The sequence below is a fragment of the Dermacentor albipictus genome, chromosome 1 (assembly GCF_038994185.2).
Source record: "Dermacentor albipictus isolate Rhodes 1998 colony chromosome 1, USDA_Dalb.pri_finalv2, whole genome shotgun sequence".
Taxonomy (NCBI): Eukaryota; Metazoa; Arthropoda; class Arachnida; order Ixodida; family Ixodidae; genus Dermacentor; species Dermacentor albipictus.
This window is the reverse complement of record NC_091821.1, coordinates 255,571,021-255,591,566: the sequence shown is the minus strand read 5'-3', so window position 1 is coordinate 255,591,566 and position 20,546 is coordinate 255,571,021. Positions and strand designations below refer to the sequence as shown.

The following is a 20,546-nucleotide window of genomic DNA, read 5'->3' as shown; positions in this document are numbered from 1 at the left end:
CCATGCCAAACTTCTGGTCAGACCATATGCACGCTTGCCAGCCCGTGTTTACTCCTGGCCGCTCTTGGTTAGATGCCTTGGCAGACTTCGCTTCATACTAAGTTGTTGATAGTGTTTGAAAATGTGCAAGTTGGGTGTGGTTATTATCCGTCTGTCAAGATGTCGCAGGACAAAGCTAGTCCGCACCACATAGCATGGCCAGACTGCAACATATCAGCGTGAGGGCACACTCAGGCCCTGTTGTGCACTATCGCTTTTGCTGGGTGCTGCGACGAGTCTGCGGACTGAGCACACTGCGGCTTGCTGAAGACAATCATGTTTGGCGCGTCGCAGGAGCCAAAATCGGAAGCAAAGGTGTCTACGAGAACATCCAAAATCAAATTTGAACTGCACACCATGGGGACATTCTGTAGGGAGAGTGTTGTGAACAGGCCTCACTCTGCTATAGCCTCCACAGCACAAGTAATTGAAAATGGAGCGGAAGCAATGTGTAGGGGCTGTTCGGTTGCCATAACTCTGCTTCTGCAGAACACATTGAAGTACTTCTCGTGGCAAAGTATTTCTGTAGTAGTATATTTTAACTTCAAGTATATTTTCAGACTTCGATAAAAAGTAGCGCAGGGCCCCTTTAAGTAATGTGTACGATGAAAGCTTTAAAGGAGCACTCTTTTTTTTGCCTTGCATTAGGAAACCATTTTTAAATGCTATTTAGCTTGCCCACAGTCATAGTAGCATGCATTATTGTATTTTCTGCAAACCAATCACCAGCACAAAAGCACTGCCTTTCAGCCAAATAATTTCTTTGTTGACCTAAAGTTATCTTTCTTCAGTCTGTCTAAATGCTTCATAATGGCTAAGCTGGAAATAGAAAAAAAAAAGGGTAAGAGGGGGAGGCAACATGCCATAATATACTAGACCATTTTGCTTCTCTACTGCCAAACAATGTTTCCTTTGTCTTAAAAGTTCACGTGACTATTATGATGTACAGCAAGATAAACCCCTTCGTTGCCTCAAAGTGCCTCTCCAAGAACTAGCTTGCTTGTATTTTGTGGAGATAATAATTGGCGAACTGCTGACACTAAATAGCGATGGTACCCAACATACAGAGCACTGAGTGTGAATGAAGTGCTACCTAAATTCCTGGAGCTTTTATGAAAGTGAAATGAATTACATGCAAGTAGCACAATGCTCCAAATTTCAATCAAGAAAGTAAAGAAATTTCTGAGCTTGCCCTAGCTTCACCATTATCATTAGCCCATTTTTATGTCCACGGCAGGACGAAGGCCTCTCCCTGCAATCTCCAAGTATTCTATTGGAAGTTATCTTGAATATTTTATACAACACTGAAAGCAAACTAATGGGTGTATAATTTTTCAATTTTTTAAGGTCTCTCTTTATGCGGATTAGTATAATGTTGGCATTCTTCCAGTTCTCTGGAACTCTTGAAGTCATGAGACAATGCGTATAAAAGGCCGCAAACTTTTCGAGCAGGATATCTCCTTCATCTTCGATTAAATCGACTGTTATTCCATCTTCCCCTGCCGCTCATTTCTGGGTCATGTCTTGCAAGGCCCTTTTAACTTCATTGCCAGTTACAGAAGGAGCCTATATATCCTATTCATTACTACTTCGAATGGAGGTAGCATGGCTGCTCTGGGTACTGTACAGGTCAGTACAGAATTCTTATGCAGCTTTTACTATATCTTGTAAATTGCCGATGATATTACCCTACTTATCTTTCAGTGCATACATCTAGGTTTGACCTATGCCAAGTTTTTTTTTTCATTAATTTCATGCTGTGTCTATTTTTTACTGCTTCCTCAGTCTTTCTCACATTATAATTTCCCTTATTTTTGCCTTGTTGATCAGTTTTGACAGTTCGGCAAATTCTATCTGATCTCTTGAGTTGGACACTTTCATTCTTTGTCATTTCTTTATTAGATCCTTTGTTACTTGGGAAAGCTTACCTACTAGTTGCCTTAGTGCCTTACCTCCCACTTCAATTGCTGCTTCCAAGATTAGCCTGGTTACGGTTTCATTCATTACCTCTGTCATCTTCATCTCCTGTTCTGTTCCTTTCCTGTTCCGAAGTCTACCAAGGACGTTTGTAGTTTCAAAGGGCTGTGCTCTTATCTCCGACGCTTTGTGAAGGATTTTGCAACCATCGCACGTCCCTTTACCGACCTCTTGAAGAAAGACTCCCTATTTTTGGGGGGACCTGACCATGCCGCTTCTTTTTCGCCGCTCACTACTCTCCTTACCACGCCTCCAATTCTGGCCCACTTTGACTCGTCTGCCTCAACGAAGTTTGAACTGATGCCAGTGGTCACGGCATAGGAGCAGGGTTAGCACAACGCCAGCGTGGACATAATCGCGTTATAGCCTATGCCAGCCGACTTCTATCACCTGGCAAGCTGCATATTTGTTTGCAAGCGCCAGCCTGAATTGGTCTGCTTTTACCCTTACTGCATCTAGGTTGGCCTGTTTCTTTTGACTAATTTCACTCTCTCTCTTCATATTGAAGAAAATCTTAGACCTCACTAACCTACGATCACTGCACTTTACCCTGCCTAACACTTCTACATCCTGCATTACGCTGGAATCGGCAGAGAGTACGAAATCTATTTCATTTCTTGTTTCTCCATTAGGACTTTTCCAGGTCCACTTCCTGTTGCTACACTTCCTGAAGAAATTATACATTATTCGGAGCTTATTCCTTTCTGGAAACTCTAGCAACATCTCTCTTCTAGTGTTTCAAGAATCGATGCCATAGTTGCCAATTGCTTGTTCACCAGCCTGTTTTTTTCCACTTTTGTATTGGAGTCGCCTCTGACTACAGTATACTGAGTTCACACTTTTCTCATCCCTAATTCCTTACCTTCATAAAACTTCTATTTTTTTTATCATCGTGACTAGAGCTTAGAGCGTAGGCTTGAACTGTCTTATTCTAACCTCCTATTCAGCTTTATTATGACTACTGCTACCCTCAGATTAATGCTGTAGAATTCGTCGATGTTGCCTGCTATGTCCTTATGAATTAGGAATCCTACTCCATATTGCCTCTTATGTGGAAGTCCTCTGTAATGTAACAAACATGCCCGTTAGTCAGCACTGTATAAGCCTCACCAGTTCTAACCTCACCAAGGCCAATAATACTCCATACAATGCCTAGTTTAAGTGTGCCTAATCCCAATCTTGGACGACTGAGCTGCCACTTATCATAAATTAAACTGCCTAATGTTTACTCTGTCTAACTGCAAATGTTTCAAAATGTAACAATGAAATTACGTGAAGGGGTCACATGCGTGATGTGCACGGCAAATGGAAAATGCTTTCTACTACACATTGGGTGTGAGGCTACCAACCTTCACACCCAAAGCTACAGTCAGAGTAGCCTATATTATAGAAAACCAAGGAACGATAAGACAAAAAAAAATCATTTTAACTTAGGAATCTGCGACATCTGAGTTTTTTAGAAACAATACAGATAGGAGAGTACTTAATTAATAAATAACTATAATAAATTAATGATGGATAAATAATACAGATAATTCAATACATATGAGGAGCGTCACTTCCTAACATCAATAAACTAGGTAACAGGCCAAGAATGTGAACTAGGCTGGTACAACGTAAAACTATCCCAATCTGCTTTTATTCCAAATCACCTATATTAGCCCTCCGTGATAAGTCGGAATGGTTCGGGCCCAGCCGACATTGGCGGGGCACCCCGCCCATATGGGTAGAGCCCAAACCATTTTGACCTGTCGCGGAAGGCTAATGGGCAATTTGGAATAAAAAGATTGAAATAGCTTTACGTTATACCGGCCCTATATTCCTCATACTATGGGAGGACAAAACAATAAATAAAACACCAAAACAATTTAGAGGCCAGTGACTTGAAAATGTTCAGGCACAACCATTATTTCACACCAAAAAGAGATTAATTAATGCACCTAAGTGACAAATTCAAACAAAATATTATGTTCACAAAAACAACTGATGTTAATACATACATACTAATGGTCACCCTACAAGAGGCGAACTACAAAATACCAAACAAGGCAGGATTGTCATTAATTCCTAAAAGTACATAAAAATATGAGATGCTGAAGAGAGTAGTACAGACAGCTTTAACCCAATCATTTTGCAAGCCAAACACATTTTGGCAGCTGGGTTAACTACAGTGATTTCTCAGCATATATTAAAAAAATTAAGACAGTTGTCATCACAGGTATGCATGCGGGGTTGTCCATTTATAGGAAAGTGTCAACACTTCACCAGGAATTTGTAGCTATTTCGTGGGCAACTTATATTCAGTAAATTGTAGAATTAAAAATTTGCTCCCACATTCCTTGGCTTACATCTGCCAGGTTATCACCTCTCGGCCACGTGCATGTATTGCCTAAAAATCCTTGAGAAAAGCAGCAGGTGCCTTGCAATCATGTGCATGCATGTTCAAGTGACACCTTTTGTTCACATCTCTGCTAACTGCTCCCAGTCAATTGGTGCTACAAGCACCATTTGCAGGCTGGCCCGCAGAGCAGCATTGTCTGGAGGCAATGCAGGCTCAGCGGCCAGAAGAGTGCCTTGAATGGCGCAGGCGTGCCTCCAAGTCGCCAATCTCGAGCTGCAGTTTTTGGCGCTCGAGCTGGAGATTCTCCTTCTGGAGCTGCAGCTTCTGTGTCTCAACAAGCAGCTTCTTCTCCTCAAGCTCCATACGACGCAGCTCACGCTCCAGCACCATCTCCTGGAGCTCTTCCAGGCGTCGTCGTTCGCGCCTTGGTGCTGCGGTGGGCCCACTGCTGCTTCCACCAGCTGGGCTTGTCGGGCTTTGGGGTGCCATGGCCCCTGTTTCCTGCAGGCTTGGACGAAGGCCCAGGAACTCGGGCCCTAGCAAGAGGCGCCGGCTGTCAGGTTTCCCTTATAGCCAGCGCCCCATCACATGCAGACATGGCACTCCATTTCCTGTGCCAACTACATTTTGCTCCCTGCCAGCTTGAATGAGCTAGCCTCTTAGTACAAGCATATTCTGGCTTTTGGATGCAGTAGTACTCATTAATGCACTGATGTAACACCTAACAAAACCTGCCTAGTTATTTCTCCATTTGCATTGACTGTGAAACTCTGCTAGATATGAAAAAAAAAATTTCTTAATATTAGAATTTTAATATGGTGGCACTCCCATGGTTACCTAAAATAGCTACAGATAAAGGCAGCAGTGTAGCACTTCTGACGGATCAGGCCTTCTAATGTCGAAAATTATCAGTGAACGGACTTTCTGTTCACAAGGAATATGCTTGCATTAATGTGATGCCAGAGTTTCTGGCTTTGCACATGTTCATACAAAGCCTCCTAGAACACTGACACGCAAATGACTTTTGCAGCTACTATTTATCCAGCTATTAAGTTACCAGTTATTTGATAACAGTACAAAACACACTATCACTGAAGTTCTTTTTCTTAAACAAGGTCAGTCATGCTTGCTCAGCCTAACATTGCACCTTACAGTAAGAAAGCTTACAGAAGATTTAAACCAAGACAATTATGCAGTCTTACAGGGCGATATTCAATCAAGCAGCATCCAATCAATACAACAGAACAAAAATCAACAATGAACATAATTTCAAATTGCTAATAACAAAAAGAAGAGAACTACTAAATGGCTTTAGTCCAAGTCAAGAACCAAACAGTTGAAAACATTCAAGCAAGTTGTGCACTATGGCTGTACAGTAAATACGGAAGTTTTGCCCAGATAACCTGAACATTTTATATTTATTCCAAAGTTAACTATATATGTCTGCCATTTTAGTGTAGAAGCTCCTAGAACTTGATGTTTCTACATGCTGTGTTGTTCAAGATGGCATCACACCAGTCAACAGTGGCATATGGCAAAAAATTTCTGGCGAAGCACTGTTCAAGGCCTTTTTTTTGAGACTGGCGACAGCCCTCACACATTCAATGTTAGATAGGAACAAGCCCTTTCATGGAGATCATGAATACATCGAGGATGTTTCCTATGAATGTCAAAACGTGAAGGTGAGCGGAAGCTAGTGAAGCAATGTTGCGCTGTAGAATGTAGTGGCATTGCAAATGTTGTGTACAATCTTTCCTACAAAAGGAAGAGACAATACTAAATGCTGAACGCTACCTCACGCTAATTTGTTAGAGTAAAGGAGGCCATTTGAAAGAAACATGCTGGACTGTCCCAATAACATGATGTCCCACTTAGCTGTCAAAAAACTCTACACCTAGTTACCGAGAGAATAAATGAAGTTGCGTCACCCACCCTACCCTCCCACCAGTGCTGTGTGCTAGTTTCACCTTTCTGGCACCCCTTTGGGGTGACATTTTGGAGAATACTTCCACTCAGATATGGAAATCAGATTTTCTAATCGTCCAGGAACCAGTTAACAAAGTGGTGGAATGTAGAAACTAGCTGACAGAAGGGGAGAAAAAAAAAATCTGCTGCAGTGTCGAAAGACTAGATTAACAATAGGTATGGTTATACCAATTTATCTTTATAGTTCTCCAGACTGAAGCACTCCAGATATTCAATGTACAACCCACATAGTGCAATAAAAAAATGCAGAACAAAATATATTGCATTTGCACACATATCATATATAAGATGTAACAATTGCAGTTAACAAGGTATCAAGAACTACACGCACACACATGCATACTTAAAAAACTACACATGCATGCACTATCATAATAATCAAGGAAACTGACACCCTGTTAAACAACCACAACGAGAGGCTTGGAAAATTGGGCTAACACATGATTACTAAGTAAATTAGTGTCTAGCTATTAATTCTGTTATCTCTGCACAACCCCTCTTCATTCACTCATGAAATGTGCAGTGCAAAAGAAAGATATCAGGCTCTCATTAAACTTCACCTGTTGCTACCCTGACACCATGTTTCACCACCTATCCTGTAGTGTCCAATCACAAAGAGCTTCAATCGCAAGAGGTCCAATCACAACATATAACATAATATCCATGACTGCTTTTGTTCACAAGCGAGGCTATTTTTAAGCCGATTGGCTGGTTAAATGGATTTAACATATCAAAGCAACTATGAGAAGTGCTGTAGTGTAAGGATCTGAATTATTTTGACTTCCTGAGGTTTTTCAACATGCAGCCAAAGCTTTGCAGATGAGTGTTTTTGCATCCTGCCTCCGTCAGAATGCAATGGCCAAGAAACAAATCTGCAACTTCACTCTAAGAAGCAAAATGTCAGAGCCACATTGCCACCATGGCAGGTATGTCCAAGGCTGTGATTTTGCAGCAATGCCCTTTCCTGATGCTAATGCTTTTCGGTGCTTTTCACATTCGTGAGTGGCCACGTTCAACGCTCTGTCCAGGGCATTGGGAAAAGGCATGCCTACAAAATCGTGGCCCAAGTGTGTAAGCGGAAGAGGTTCATGAACTCAATTTGAAGAAACAGCGAGTGCAACCAATGGAAACATGCAGATTGAAATGTGAATATGCTAAAACGCAAGCCTCAAAAGGCAATCACACACCATGTGCAGATTGCATGCAGACAGACACAAGAAGTTTTAGACAGTAACGAACTGTGCACATGATCAGTGCAATCTACATGGAATATAGGTATGTTTGCATGAACACAGCATAGCTACATCCAGGCCATGCACAGCACCATAATTGTTGACATGCTAACCGATTCAATGATGATAACTTGATGAACAACCATGACAAAAAAGAAGAAAAAAAAGAAGACACTGGGCTATGCTATTCCGCTACAGCAAAGAACAGAACACCCAACCTTGTGACCCACAGCGGAATACCATAGATACTGAGCCATAACTAATTAAATAATGGTTTATATGTTACTTATTTGCATTGCTGAAAAGCAACTCAGGAGCAACACTGTTAGAGATTTTTGTCGAAAAAAATTTCCTGGGGCTTGACAACAGGGGCACATGGCAGAGAGAAGCATGTAAATTGTTCCAGAGACAGTGTAGGGCAGTTAACTTATGTTCATCAAACCTGCTTCTCCTCCGAACTGCCCTAACTATTACATACAAAATATCTCCCTGGCAAATTATCTGTTCACATATGACAACTGAAACAAACACAATGTGCTTCTGTCATGGTTATGCCCACACGAGTGCAGATGATAATGCACATCCAGTGAACGTCAGATGATACTGCAATTTCTACAATGGCAAGTCCCTATATATAGAACGTGAGTATGGATGTTACGTTACACCCAAGGGCTTCAAGGAAAGTAAGACACACTGTAATGTTGAACTGTGGATTAATTATGACCATTTGCAATTATTTAAAAGACCCCTCACTAGGTCACATTATAAACTTAAGCTATACACGAGAAGTTCTAAAACCAGAGTAAGTTCTAAGACAGTGAATCTGTCTATGGTTCGTTTTACCAGAAGAATTCTTCAAAATGGTTTACTCTTGGAGGAGATATAAAAAAATTGAATGCCCTGTTACCATACCGCCAAGAGGCGAGCACAACTGCCAACAGAGACACTGGCCAGTATAACGTAAAACTATTCCAATCTGTTTTCATTCCGAGTCTGCCATTAGCCTCCTCTGATAAGACAAAATGGCGTGGGTTCTGCCTCATATGAGCATGGCGCACTCCCATACGGGCTGTACCCGAACCATTCTGATCTATAGTAGGAGGCTAATGGTGGATCTGGAATAAAAACAGATTGGAATAGTTTTCCATTATACTGGCCACTGTCTCCCTCTGCCTAGTGTTACACCTGCAAGTGACGTTCCTGCCTTCTCCCATACCAGAACTGAGGGACCGCGTCTGGTTTACGTGACGAGCCGTGCCTCTTTTTTGCTGCATGGCGCATTTTGGGTGGAACAGTTGCAAGTTCCCCATTGGATAATTTAACAAAGTAACAGGTCATAGTGAGTGACGTTGCTAAGACTGCATTTCACATCACACCGTCTGTGCACGCTGCCTGAACTCTCTGGCTGGAAATGGTGCTTCCTCGAAAAGGTGGATGCGTGGCATTCTGTTTGAAATTTCAGCCATTTTCACAGTGTGCAGCACTGTAATAGTTTGCAGACACGATCTTCAGTGTGTGAAGTATAAACAACGTTTTTCTGTTTAATATAGCCAAACCTAGCGTGGGGCCCTTTAAGGAACACTACAAGCATTTCTCCCTTTTGCCTCCACCAGACTGTGGCTGCTATGGCAAGGACCCTAGCCCACAACCTTACACTTTCAACAGCAGAATGCTATAACTGTTGAGCCACTGGCAGCTAAATACATTTACACAATGAAGCTACAACTGCAGCTTTACAGAACCAAAGACATGGCTGCTAAAAATTGAAAAGAACAGCTTTCATCCAGTTTCATATAGTGCTGCTTTAACATAAGTATACAAGTACAAGATGGCACATAAAAAAAAACTCCATTGTGCTTGAGACAAACACTACTGCTTCCAACACATGCACAGCCGTAAAACAAATGCTTAACAAAAAAAAAACATACCTAAGCAGCACATAGCACAGCAGCATAAAGCGTAGCACGGCATCACAACGAATTTAAATATGAAAGTTCCTAAGTGGTGCAAACTACAAAATATGCAGCATACAAGCTTTGCTGCATTTAACACAAGTGCTCACTTGCAGAGTTTAGCATCTTCAATTAAATATGAAAAACAGAAATAACTGTTTTAGAACTTTAATTTTAACAGCATAAGGTCAGTATTTAAAAACACTATGATGCAGAAAAAATATCTGCATTTATGCTTCAAAAGATTATGCAACTTTAAAGTTTCATCACATTTAAGAAGTAATGCTGACATCAGACTTGACATGACACATGGGGACAAGATTTGTGCAAATGCCAATGTCACGGAACATTGGCTTCTGGGTTGTAGACAACAGTAGACACTATTATGCAGTCCCTATTGTCAGAAAGTGCAACTGCCAAGGCTCCAACAAGCAGGCAAAGCATAAGGACTGCTATAAGAACCACTGACAATAGATTACACCCGATTCAGCAGTTAAACATTCTGTTTTAACTCATTTGTTTTGCATTCAGCATCAGACAAGACAGAAGAACTGTTTTACATTTATTATTTTCAACTCTATTCTATAAAAATACTTTAGATACTTGTTGAGAACAAATTGACCATTTCTTGTACCATATACTAGGAAAACAGAAATTTTCCTTAATATAACTCATTACCATCAGACTCGGCAAAAGAAAAGATCCCAGTAAACGACCACATACTGTCACCCCCCATGACCATCCAATGCCAATAATTAAATACGTCTTATTATGCAAGCGATACATTTTAAGTACCTGTTTTCTTCAGTCCTCACAATTCTGAAGCATTACCTTGCCATGTACAATTAAGAATGCTGCACGAGAAGGCGTTGCAGCATTTACAAGTTCTTGCAAACTGGGAACACTGCGCTAGTCCCATTACTATGATTTTTGTGTGAAAGCAGAGTAAATACCCTCTGCTCATTTAATAAATGACATGTTGATAGTACCGAAACAAAAAAGGAAAAGAAAAAAAAACGAGCGAGAAGTCTCGGTCGGCCACGCTGCAGTCATGTAGACACACTTCTTTATAGAGTCAGAACCTAACTTTTACACAGAAGATGGCCTACATGATTGCCCTTTTGCACTAATGGTTGCACAGAATGCTACGGGGTTTCATAATGATTATACCATGACAATTAATTACACTGGTGTACACACACACACACACACACACACACACACACACACACACACACACACACACACACACACACACACACACACACAAAGAAGAAATCAAGCAAGACTGCAGATTTTGCAAACAGTTCTTGCGAACATTGCACAATGCTGGAGCCTAACCTTCCAATTGTAGTTCCTACTCAACATTCCTAACTGACTAAAGAAGAAAGAGAGAGCGCGACAGTAGGCTCACCTGGTGCTTGCGATGCTTCGCTTACATCTTGTGAGTTATCACTCGCAACATTACCCAACACAAGGTTCGACGACATGTCGGCTGCGCGAGTCTGTAAACAGAAGCCATGAAAAGCATAACTGCCTTGAGCCCATAAGACAGTAGGACGATAACTGTGGTGAACACAGTAGACTGTTGACAATCAGTCAGCAAAATGATACGCAAATTTTGTGCGGTCTGGTTCTAGGTAGCGTTTCCCAAACTCTCATTGGTAGTACTTAAATGAGGGATACACAAGGCAATGCAAAGGTGACCAAAAAAAAAAGGCCTTTTGCGCTATCTGTTTGGCATCCTGTTCTATACAGACATAACGTTACTTCAATCGCCCATCAAAGTCGAACAGAGTGAGTAACAAATGGTCATAACGAACAAGTCAACAATATGTATTAAGTAAAAGCCTGATATGCAGATTGTGTGTCCTACATCAAAGAAATGGCAAAGTGAACAGTGTACTATAGTAATGCAAACATCTTATGCAAAATCTGCGTTCGAAAGGCGCGCACCTAGTGAAAGTCCGGGCGAACGTTCAACAAAATAATATATGTTCCCTAGAATACATGTTTCCAAGCCATAGTTAACACCCACAGCAAAGTTTGCTCACCTATTTTTGCAGAACTAGCGCAGTTCTACAGTTCTATCAGGCATGAATCGTCTCGCATTGCACAACACTACACGGTAGCAACAACGCTTCTACATCACCTTAACACGCTAGCACTTTAACATGCTTTAGCAGCACGAGCAGCACGGAGACTGTGGACGCTGTGGAGACGAGACTCGCTGATTGCCGCGCAGTAGCCGCAATCACGCAAGTAAAACGTACCAAGAAATTTTGTTCACGCTTAACATTTATTTGACAAAACTAAAAGAATATGTTGCTACATAACTTGAGCACATTTTAGTAAAAAATTAAATGCTTTTTTTCTTAAACAATGGTAATTACGGCATGTGTTTACGGCAATGACGTTGACAACCACCGGCCGAAGGAGCAGCGTGCTTCTCAGGTGTCCTCTTCCTCGGGTCAAGGAATTCATTGTTTAGTTTGGATGTGATGCAAATGTGCTAGATTGGAGCGTGATTTCGTGTCGTTACAGCCTGCACCTGTTCCTACTTTTCAATGTGTGTCTCCTGAAGTTGTTTTATTCGACGGCGGTCAGCTTCTGGACCGTGTTCAGCGTAAGTGAGAACCAATCTTGGAGTAGAGTATTGGATAAGCCTAGATAGTTCAGCAGATTATTGTATCACTTTGTTACTCTACGCTAGAGCTCTCAGCACTGTCAGATCTTAGCAGCATTCCGAATGGGCTCTTCTCGTTACACTTAAAGCTGTGACATGGCTGAGGTTCCATAGCGTGAAAGAGCGGTGATCTTTAACAATGGCAACCTCCTATGATTTGCGTATTGAAGACAAGCTTCCAGTTTTCTTTTTAAATAACAGCTGATGTTTCATGCCCAGATTGCACTTTTTTTCGTGCAAGCGATGTTGACAGCGGCTGTTGACCAAGTCTGTGTACTTCTAGAGACTTCTGCCGTGTTGCACGACCATGGGTTACGATCTTTGCCGTTTTCAAGGCGACGTTGATGAAGAGTTGATCTGCCCAGTCTGCTCTGGTGTTCTGGAGGAACCCCTTCAGGTACAAAACATTGTTTGCTATCCTTGTTACTTTTTGTTCATTTTCTACTGGATTAATTGGTGGTTGGTACGTGCTGAACTCTGCTCTGTGTTGTCATGATCTAGCAGTGAGTAGCGTGTTGTGCTTAGCAGAATCTGTTTTGCGCATTTCATTACTCAGCTGTGTGCGGTTGCCCACTGTATTCATCATGTAGTGTGTATGCGAACGGCGGCGTTAATCTTCGCAAAATATTTGCACGCTCATATGGTATCGCTTTAAGCAAGATGTTGATTGTGCAGGAGGAGGTCGGCACTGGTGTTGTTAACAAAATGTGCAAGTTTAGTAGGCTTTAGCTATGGTCACTTAGCTAGCATCTGTGTAGCTATTGCTTTGACACTGTATATATATGGCATATGTTTGTAAAACTGAGCGTTCAGCTGCAGGCACGTTATTATTATTTTTTATTTTTTTATTGAGTACTACGAGCAGCCTTTTGGCAGCCAAGGTAGGAGACAACCAGAACTGGCGACCTGTGATAACTGGTCGCCAGTTCAATGTGACAGGTACCCCAAACCGCACAAGAATAAAGTAACAAGCAAGCTTTGAAGAACGATCGCAGGTGCATGAATTAATTAGCGAAAATAAAAAAAAAACATGATGTCAAGGTCTCCGCCATAATCACAGTAAATGGCCACCAGCGTGGCATGAACCTCTTTAGCATTGTGTCCCTCAAAATGCAGTAAGTTGATCACTGCCCATGCTTCAACCAACTTTCCCAATAGAGGCTGCCATATTTGTCTTGATGCCCTAGTGGTGTGCCACAGTACCATATAGAACACAATTCTTATATTCCACTAAATCTAGAGAGACATGCATTCTCATTAATGCCTATTGTGTACACCTGTTCCAAATTTATCGTACCGATAATAAACTCTTATGTATGCCCGATGTAAGGATGCAGGACTGCACAAACAAAAACATAGCTGTATGAAGGAACATTTTGAAGGACACCAAGTGTTTCACAACACACCTTAGAACATTTCTGAGTAAACAGAAACACTGTAATAACCAAGGGAACACTATAGTTCACTTTGTTCTTGGAGGTCTGCTCTACAAATCTGTCCCTATGCAAATCTGAACCTTAGAACACCAAATTGGATGTTCGTGCGAACAGAGAGAGCCGCAAGCCTGTATGTTTCTCACTGCTGTATTCTCGGTTTTGTGGTCAAATAGTCTTGCCATATTAGGTCATGATTATGCAGTAGTGTAACTTTATGTAAATTTTTATTCGTAAAAGTGAGTAAGAGAAAATTGGTGGCAGCAAATCTAGTCTGATTTAATTATTTGTGGACAATAATTTAAAGGCTCTATTTGAACAAATTCTTGTTTGGGGTTCAACCAATGATTCGTGCAAAGTGGACTGAATGTTATAACAGGCATGGCTTGGTCGATAAATTGAATATGTGGACATACTCTGTGTCTTGATGTCCGCGAGTGATTCTCTCCTTTATATGCAAAATGTGATTGCAATCCAGGTGTGATAAAGGGCTCGTTTGAAGTGGTGAACAGTGGGTGAAAAAGGTGAAGCCTCAGGTCCTCAGGCTAGAGCCAAACGTTTTGACAAGGGTACTTGCCCTGATGAAAAAGAAGTCCCGTTCTCGAAACATTGGCTTCAGCCTGAGGCTTCCCTTGTGCGTCCTTTGTGTGATTGTATTTCAAACATGAATCTAGAATGACTCCCAAGAAACATGCAGGTTTGAACACTGGGAGGCTGTGATTATTCATGGTGGATAGTGGGGATGGAAGGAGAAAAACTGTGAATGAAGAGCTGTTGACTGCATTTCGTTAGCATCAATTTTCTTAAATGTACACCCATCTCTTTGGTACAGCACTTTTTGTTCAAAGTGTCATTTTACCTGCCATTGGCTGTGCATTGGTACCTTTACTTAGCTTTGATTCAATTACTGCCTGCTGCTGCTTTATCTGAATGAGTTACAAAAGTTGGAGCACATTCTCTAAGCATAGCTTTAAAATGCAACATTCTTTTGGTGGCAGTGCATCATCATTGCTTACTGCTTCATGCTTAAAGGGACCCTGAAACGATTTTGGCGATTTTCTACAAACGTACTGAGTCGTTAGAGTAGGTTCTTCTGATCATTAATTGATGCATCTAAGTGCTCTGCGTAAAGCGTGTAATTTATTATAAGGTTTTAAAAATACCCATCGCTGCCGATCGCAGCGCACTGCTTGGCGGAATTTTAAGCCGCCCCTACCCATATGATGCAAATAACCCATATTACGTCACATGGGCGAGCTATCTGATTGGCTGACCAGGGCGCGTGGTCGATAATTTTTCCAACTTTATGGTGAACAAATGATGCTCGTAATAGTTGGAATGTTAGTTACTTTGTTTTTGTAAAAAGAAAATAACTTAAAGAGAATACACAAGAATAGTTTTTTAGTACACTTCAGCACTTCCGGCACACAGCAAGTGTCGTCTGCTTGTGTTACAACGTACTCCATTTTGACGAGAGCTCCGCGGTCAGAGTCGGTCTCAGTCTTTTCGCGAGCACTATGATTCGACTTTGTTGCCTTGTGGACTGCAAACCTAGCGACCTGCAAACCGCGAGTCCAGTATTAGGGCAAACGCAAGCGCAGGGGGACAGGGTCTGGCCGCTTGACTGTGCCGGGATGAGTCACGAGATGAGCAGAAGGGCAAATGTGAACGGTCTGCACGGTGCAGCCACCTGGTGGCACAGAGCTCAACCATACACAGTAGCAGCAACGAAGTGTATTCTTTGCTGCTGGTGTGTATTTTTCGCAGGAGTGTAATCATCAACACGTTGATTTATAAATGTTTAAAATGTTTTACACTTGCTTAGAGCAATATTAGCGCTTTGTTTGACTGGTTAAGCGCTGCGCCAGCAAGTGTCTGGACCGTGCAGACCGATTAGGCTGCTCACGTACGTCTACGCTAAAGTTCCTTCATCAGCTTGAGTTTATGCCTCCAGTCATTTGCCGAAATGACCAGCTTGCCTGTTTTTAGCGGAGTACCGGACACGTTCGGCGCTACGACAGAATGCTCGCAACGCACGCTGCTTCGATAGCTCTCGGTCGACGGCCAAGCGGCTAGCGGAGAGGTCTCGCGCGGGAGGGGGCGTGCTCCTAAACAACCGGAAGTGAGCGATGTGACGTCGCATCGTGACGCTGAACCAGTGAAGGCGGAGCTTAGCGCCGCTTGCTCGGCGAGCGAGTTGAGGAGGAAAAGCATAGCTAGGGAGGAGGGTAACTTCTAATCGCTTGCAGCGCCATTAATACGTAACGCTTCACTTAAATTGTGGTGCGAATGTTCTACTTAAGCTGTACCCTACGCACCTACAAAATTTGTCCGAACCGTTTCAGGGGCCCTTTAAGGTTTCTACAAAGGGTGTTCATTATACATGCTGCCACAGATGCACATGGCAGTCAGCAACACCCACCTAGAAGAGAGAGTGGCAGTATTCCTTGTTGCAATCAATGGGGATTTCATTCACTCTGCTGGTTTTTACTTAAAATGATAAAAATGTCCACTATATTAAAGCAAACCTAATTATTTACATCGTAAGCTATCTTTAGTGATTATTGCTCGTGATTGTTATATAAACAAGGGTTTGAAGCTTGTCTGACAAGGGAAGGACAGGGTTGACGAAAAGTGTACCATCACCAATGGGAGAAGAAAAGGAGAAAATACACTTGTTTTTTCCATTAGCGAGTGTATTTTTCTTTCAGTCACAGTTGCTATAAATTTAGAATTACGCCTTGTTTCACCATATAACACCATAACACCAAAGTTCTGCTCAGGCAAATTGTGCATACACAAAATGATGCTAAATTAGTCTGACAGCAGCATTAGGTTTAACACCACCTCAGCTACTTTGCATATATGCATTTAGTAACTGCGCTATTTAGTCTGCTAGCCATGACAGAGGCCCAGACTCGGGCTCGGATCTCGTGCTTGTTGATAATTCGCATTATGTCACTGTTTTGTTGTTCATATGGGCAGGAGGACCAAGGCCAGCTAAAAGGAAGATGTGTTTATGCAGAGCAACGTTAACATTATTACAAGAAAGAGGGTTGCACTAGCAATGAGTTGACATGGGCTTAGGTACCATTTTGTTGTCTGTAATGATTAACGAATAGTGCACTTGTGCCTAATTACCGCTATAGGGTGTACTCAAACTGGAGCTTCGTCTTTGCCTTTGGTCACAGTGAGGGATTTGGTATTGGCATGTATAAAGTTTATGCTTACAGCGAACTGCGGTGCAATGTTGGCTTATCTGTCCTGCTTGTTCAGGGAACAGGAGACTTGTACAGTACCGATGTTTGTGGTGGCAGCTGCAGGCAACATAACTGAAGTAGGCTGCCCCTGCAGTGCTGAAAAATTTACCTTAATGCCTACAGCAAACAAGAGCATTCCCAACCACCTCAGTTGTGTTGGAAACATGATATCCTTGCTGTGAAGCCCACAACCCAGTTGATCAACTCCCTCTATGGTTAAAAGTGGGGAGCAATAATTTTGCCCAATTAAGTCCTCAACTAGAACAAGTGACTAATCTATTTGTTCATAACACTGTCAGATTGCGGAGATATTGTAATGCATTTCATGCAGCAGTAGAAAGAAATGAATGTATGGAGCAAAAGTTGGGCCATGGATCTGGCAGTAGCAGGTATGGTAATTTTGACAAATGAATAACCTTGGTTGATCGCCTTGCTTTTCATTAAAATGTGGCCAAAGTTTTGGTATAAACATAGTAATTTCCATACAACAATGGTTCTTGCCTCTGAATGTCTGTCTGGATGTTTTAGGTTACTAATCAGTAGTTTGTACAGCAACAACCCTATGTAGAAGAATTGCAGCAAAACAGCCATGCAACCATTGTCTTACAATAAACACTACTGGTGACTCTACCATAGATTTTATTCCTTGTTAGTGGTTCCATTCTACTCCGCCCCCCTCCCAATATTTGGACTTATGCAAAACAATGGTGTGCAACATGGGGTTCTAGTAGTATTTAGACAGTATTATGCAGTTCTTAATTGCATGAGATGGTCACGGTACTGTTCATTTTCTATTCAGAGATTTGGGAGCTTAAATATGTGTTTCTTGCTGCACACTTTTATTGCCATCAACTTCAGACCTGTGCTAAAGATGTGTACTCTCTGCAGGCACCGCAGTGTGAGCATGCCTTCTGCCAGGGCTGCATCTGCCAATGGTTGTCGCGCCAGCAGACATGTCCTGTTGACCGGCAGTCCATCACTGCAGCACAGCTTAAGCCCGTGCCGCGCATTCTGCGAAACTTGCTGTCCAGGTTGCAGATGTCGTGCGACAATGCCCAGTTTGGCTGTAGTGCCATTGTCAAGCTTGACTGCCTGACATCACACCGAGAGACTTGTGAGCACAATCCCCGGCGGCCAGTGCCATGCGAGCAGGGCTGTGGCCTTGTCATTCCAAAAGATGAACTGAAGGTGTGTTGGCCTGCACTTGTAGACTCGTTGAGAATTGTTAGAATGTAATACCGTCATTCAGAGTTTGGTTTAAAACTGAAATGTAATTGCAGTGAGAGAGCCTTGCCTGGCTGGAGCTTTTTCCCTCACCTTTGGACGTCTAACAAAACGTTTATGAAACACTATAACAATCACTTCTCGTAATTTCATACCCCAAAGCAGAAGTCTCTTGCTTTTCCCGAAATAACTTCGCATCAGTGAAGTTGAGCATATGCTGACATATGTGAGAAAATTTTTGAATAGCATTTTTTTTTTTTTTTCGTACCTGTAACTTGCAAGGAACTTGCATCACTGAGCAAGGCAGTGCCATTAATCCATGATATTAGCTGCATCAGGTTTCAATTTTCCCAAAATGGACATTGAACTATGAAGTTTGGTTTCTGAGGAACTCATATGGGGAAGGGGGTTTGGTGTGTTTTGTGATAGGGTGTATGACAAATCAATGCAGTCGAAGCTCAATTTACCAAAGTCGTACTTGTAGCAAAAACATTGCTAAAACATGAATTTTAGCCGAGGTTTTATGTTTCAGCAGTAAAAATTGCTTCGCATGTTCCCAGAGCAGTCCTGGTAGGTAATATCTTATTTATACCTATTGACGAACAGAATCCTGCAAGAAACATAGCAGATAATTATAGGATAAAGAGCATTGGCACATACGGTAGAGGTTGCACTGAGATCAAAACTTCCGTGCCTAGTACTAGTTGCCACTGTCAGCCATCGTGTGAACAAGTGCATCATCACAGCATGCCAACGCTAGGACACCATTTCGTTTGTTTACAATCATGTTGGAAGACCAAGATCACCCTAACATTGTGCACAATAATGACTTGCTTTGATGATAATGGGGCAGCGCACATTTCCATGATCATCACCAAAGCGCTTGTAAAGAAACACAGCTGAAGATTCAACCAGAGGCCTACAGGCCTTCTCAAACTATGAGGAATGCCGCTACTGATCCAAGCAATGGGGGAGAGAGCCTCTGCTGTGGGAAGGGTAGCGAGCCTCCTTGCACCATTGCCTTGCAACATTTTATTTGCTTCTGTCTCTGCTGTTACTAAGCCCTTTTAAAGAATTATTGCCATAGAGCACTGCCTGGATGAAATTTCGAATAATGCCTGGTATTATAAAAAAATGGGTTGTAATAAATTAATGGATTTAACAATGTAACCTTAAAAGGGGATTTTGTTTTATTGCTTGCAGGCATGAACACATGAGAAAGGGGCTGCACACACAAAGCGCTTTGTGTATCCTGTCCCCTCTACCATGTGTCTGTCTGTTGGCACTAAAACAAGTTCACCAGGAATAAGTAACTCGCTCGAATTACCAACCTAACTAATATGAAAAGAAATCTAAAAAAAAATGCAGATCCCTTGCTCTGTGGGAATTGGTGTAAGCTAAGCTATCTGTGCTATTTGTGTTGATCGATGGTATTTGGCAGTGATGTTGATGGCTGACTCACCGTGGTGGCTTAGTGGCTCTGGTGTTGGTATGCTAAGAACAAGGTCACTGGATCAAATCCTGGCCATGGCAGCCATATTTTGATTAGGCGAAATGCAAAAATGCCATGTTCTGTGCATTGGGCGCACATTAGTGATCCCCTGGTGGTCAGAATTAATCCAGAGTCCCCACTATGGCGTGCCTCATAATCAGATCATGGTTTCGGCATGTAAAACCCCAGAATTCAATTCAATTCGTCGTTGACGGCATACAACAGTCGTGATGTGATGCTAAATGTTACCTTGCCTGCACCACTTGTGTTTGTCCACATAGTACACAGAACACAGAGACATGTCATTCATTCACTAATTCTTTACTGAAGAGAGCTGAAATGAACAATGCTTTCTGATTACACCCGTGTCATGTTAGGTGAACTGCCACAGTCAGAGAGAGGTAAGGTTTATCACTAATTGTACCCATTCCCTGCCTCCTCTCTCTTTACTCCCTACTTCCTCCTTGTACTGTGTTTGCTGTAGTGTGGCAGCTTCTACAATGCTTTTGCGAGGGTCACACCTAATTATGGCGTCCAGAGCAGTGGCATAGCCAGGGGGGGCTATCGGGCTTCAGCCCCCTCCCCCCTCCTAAAAATTTTCTGGCCAGTGCCATGCTCCCTTTTATGTCTGGCACATCGCCTATGTACAAAGGCAAATATCCTTTGGACGCCTGCCTTAAGGCGTGCTCACACTAGCGAGAGACTTCCCGCAGCGGCACAGCGTCAACGTCAACGCTGCGTCGCAGCTCCTCCGAATGACGCTCACACTGCGTGCGTTTTCTCACTGCGGTTGTCTTGGAATGTAGAGAGAGGAGGCGTTGAGGGAGGACCCTAATGAGCAGAGAGAAGGGGATAGTCACGTGACACCAGAGAAGACTGGAAAGCGTGCTCTTTTCTCGCGTCATCGTCTTGATCGTCTGCTAG

The 20,546-nt window shown here is 42.4% G+C and overlaps 2 protein-coding genes across 7 annotated transcripts in view; one reads left to right on the top strand and one right to left on the bottom strand.

The window, feature by feature from the left end:
* The window catches only part of Rcd5 (microspherule protein Rcd5), a 44,159-nt gene extending 32,394 nt beyond the window's left edge, over window positions 1–11,765 (bottom strand). For 2 of the 4 annotated variants that reach the window (XM_065431512.1, XM_065431504.1), the window contains exons 1-2: window positions 11,582–11,764; window positions 10,942–11,032 (exon numbers count right to left, since the gene is read on the bottom strand). Coding sequence is in view for 2 of the 4 variants with exons in the window: in XM_065431504.1 (XP_065287576.1) it covers window positions 10,942–11,017 (76 nt within the window). In the remaining 2 variants the exon portion in view is untranslated. Of the gene's footprint in view, window positions 1–10,941; window positions 11,033–11,581 lie in introns of all 4 variants that reach the window. The other 2 variants (XM_065431505.1, XM_065431506.1) reach the window with 2 other exon arrangements.
* Window positions 11,766–11,948: 183 nt separating this feature from the next.
* elgi (E3 ubiquitin-protein ligase NRDP1 elgi) overlaps window positions 11,949–20,546 on the top strand; it is a 57,405-nt gene continuing 48,807 nt past the window's right edge. For 2 of the 3 annotated variants that reach the window (XM_065431486.1, XM_065431482.1), the window contains exons 1-3: window positions 11,949–12,153; window positions 12,497–12,610; window positions 17,795–18,094. In XM_065431486.1, coding sequence (XP_065287558.1) covers window positions 12,521–12,610; window positions 17,795–18,094 — 390 coding nt within the window. In that variant the 5' untranslated portion in view covers window positions 11,949–12,153; window positions 12,497–12,520. The remainder of the gene's footprint in view (window positions 12,154–12,496; window positions 12,611–17,794; window positions 18,095–20,546) is intronic. The other variant, XM_065431475.1, reaches the window with a different exon arrangement.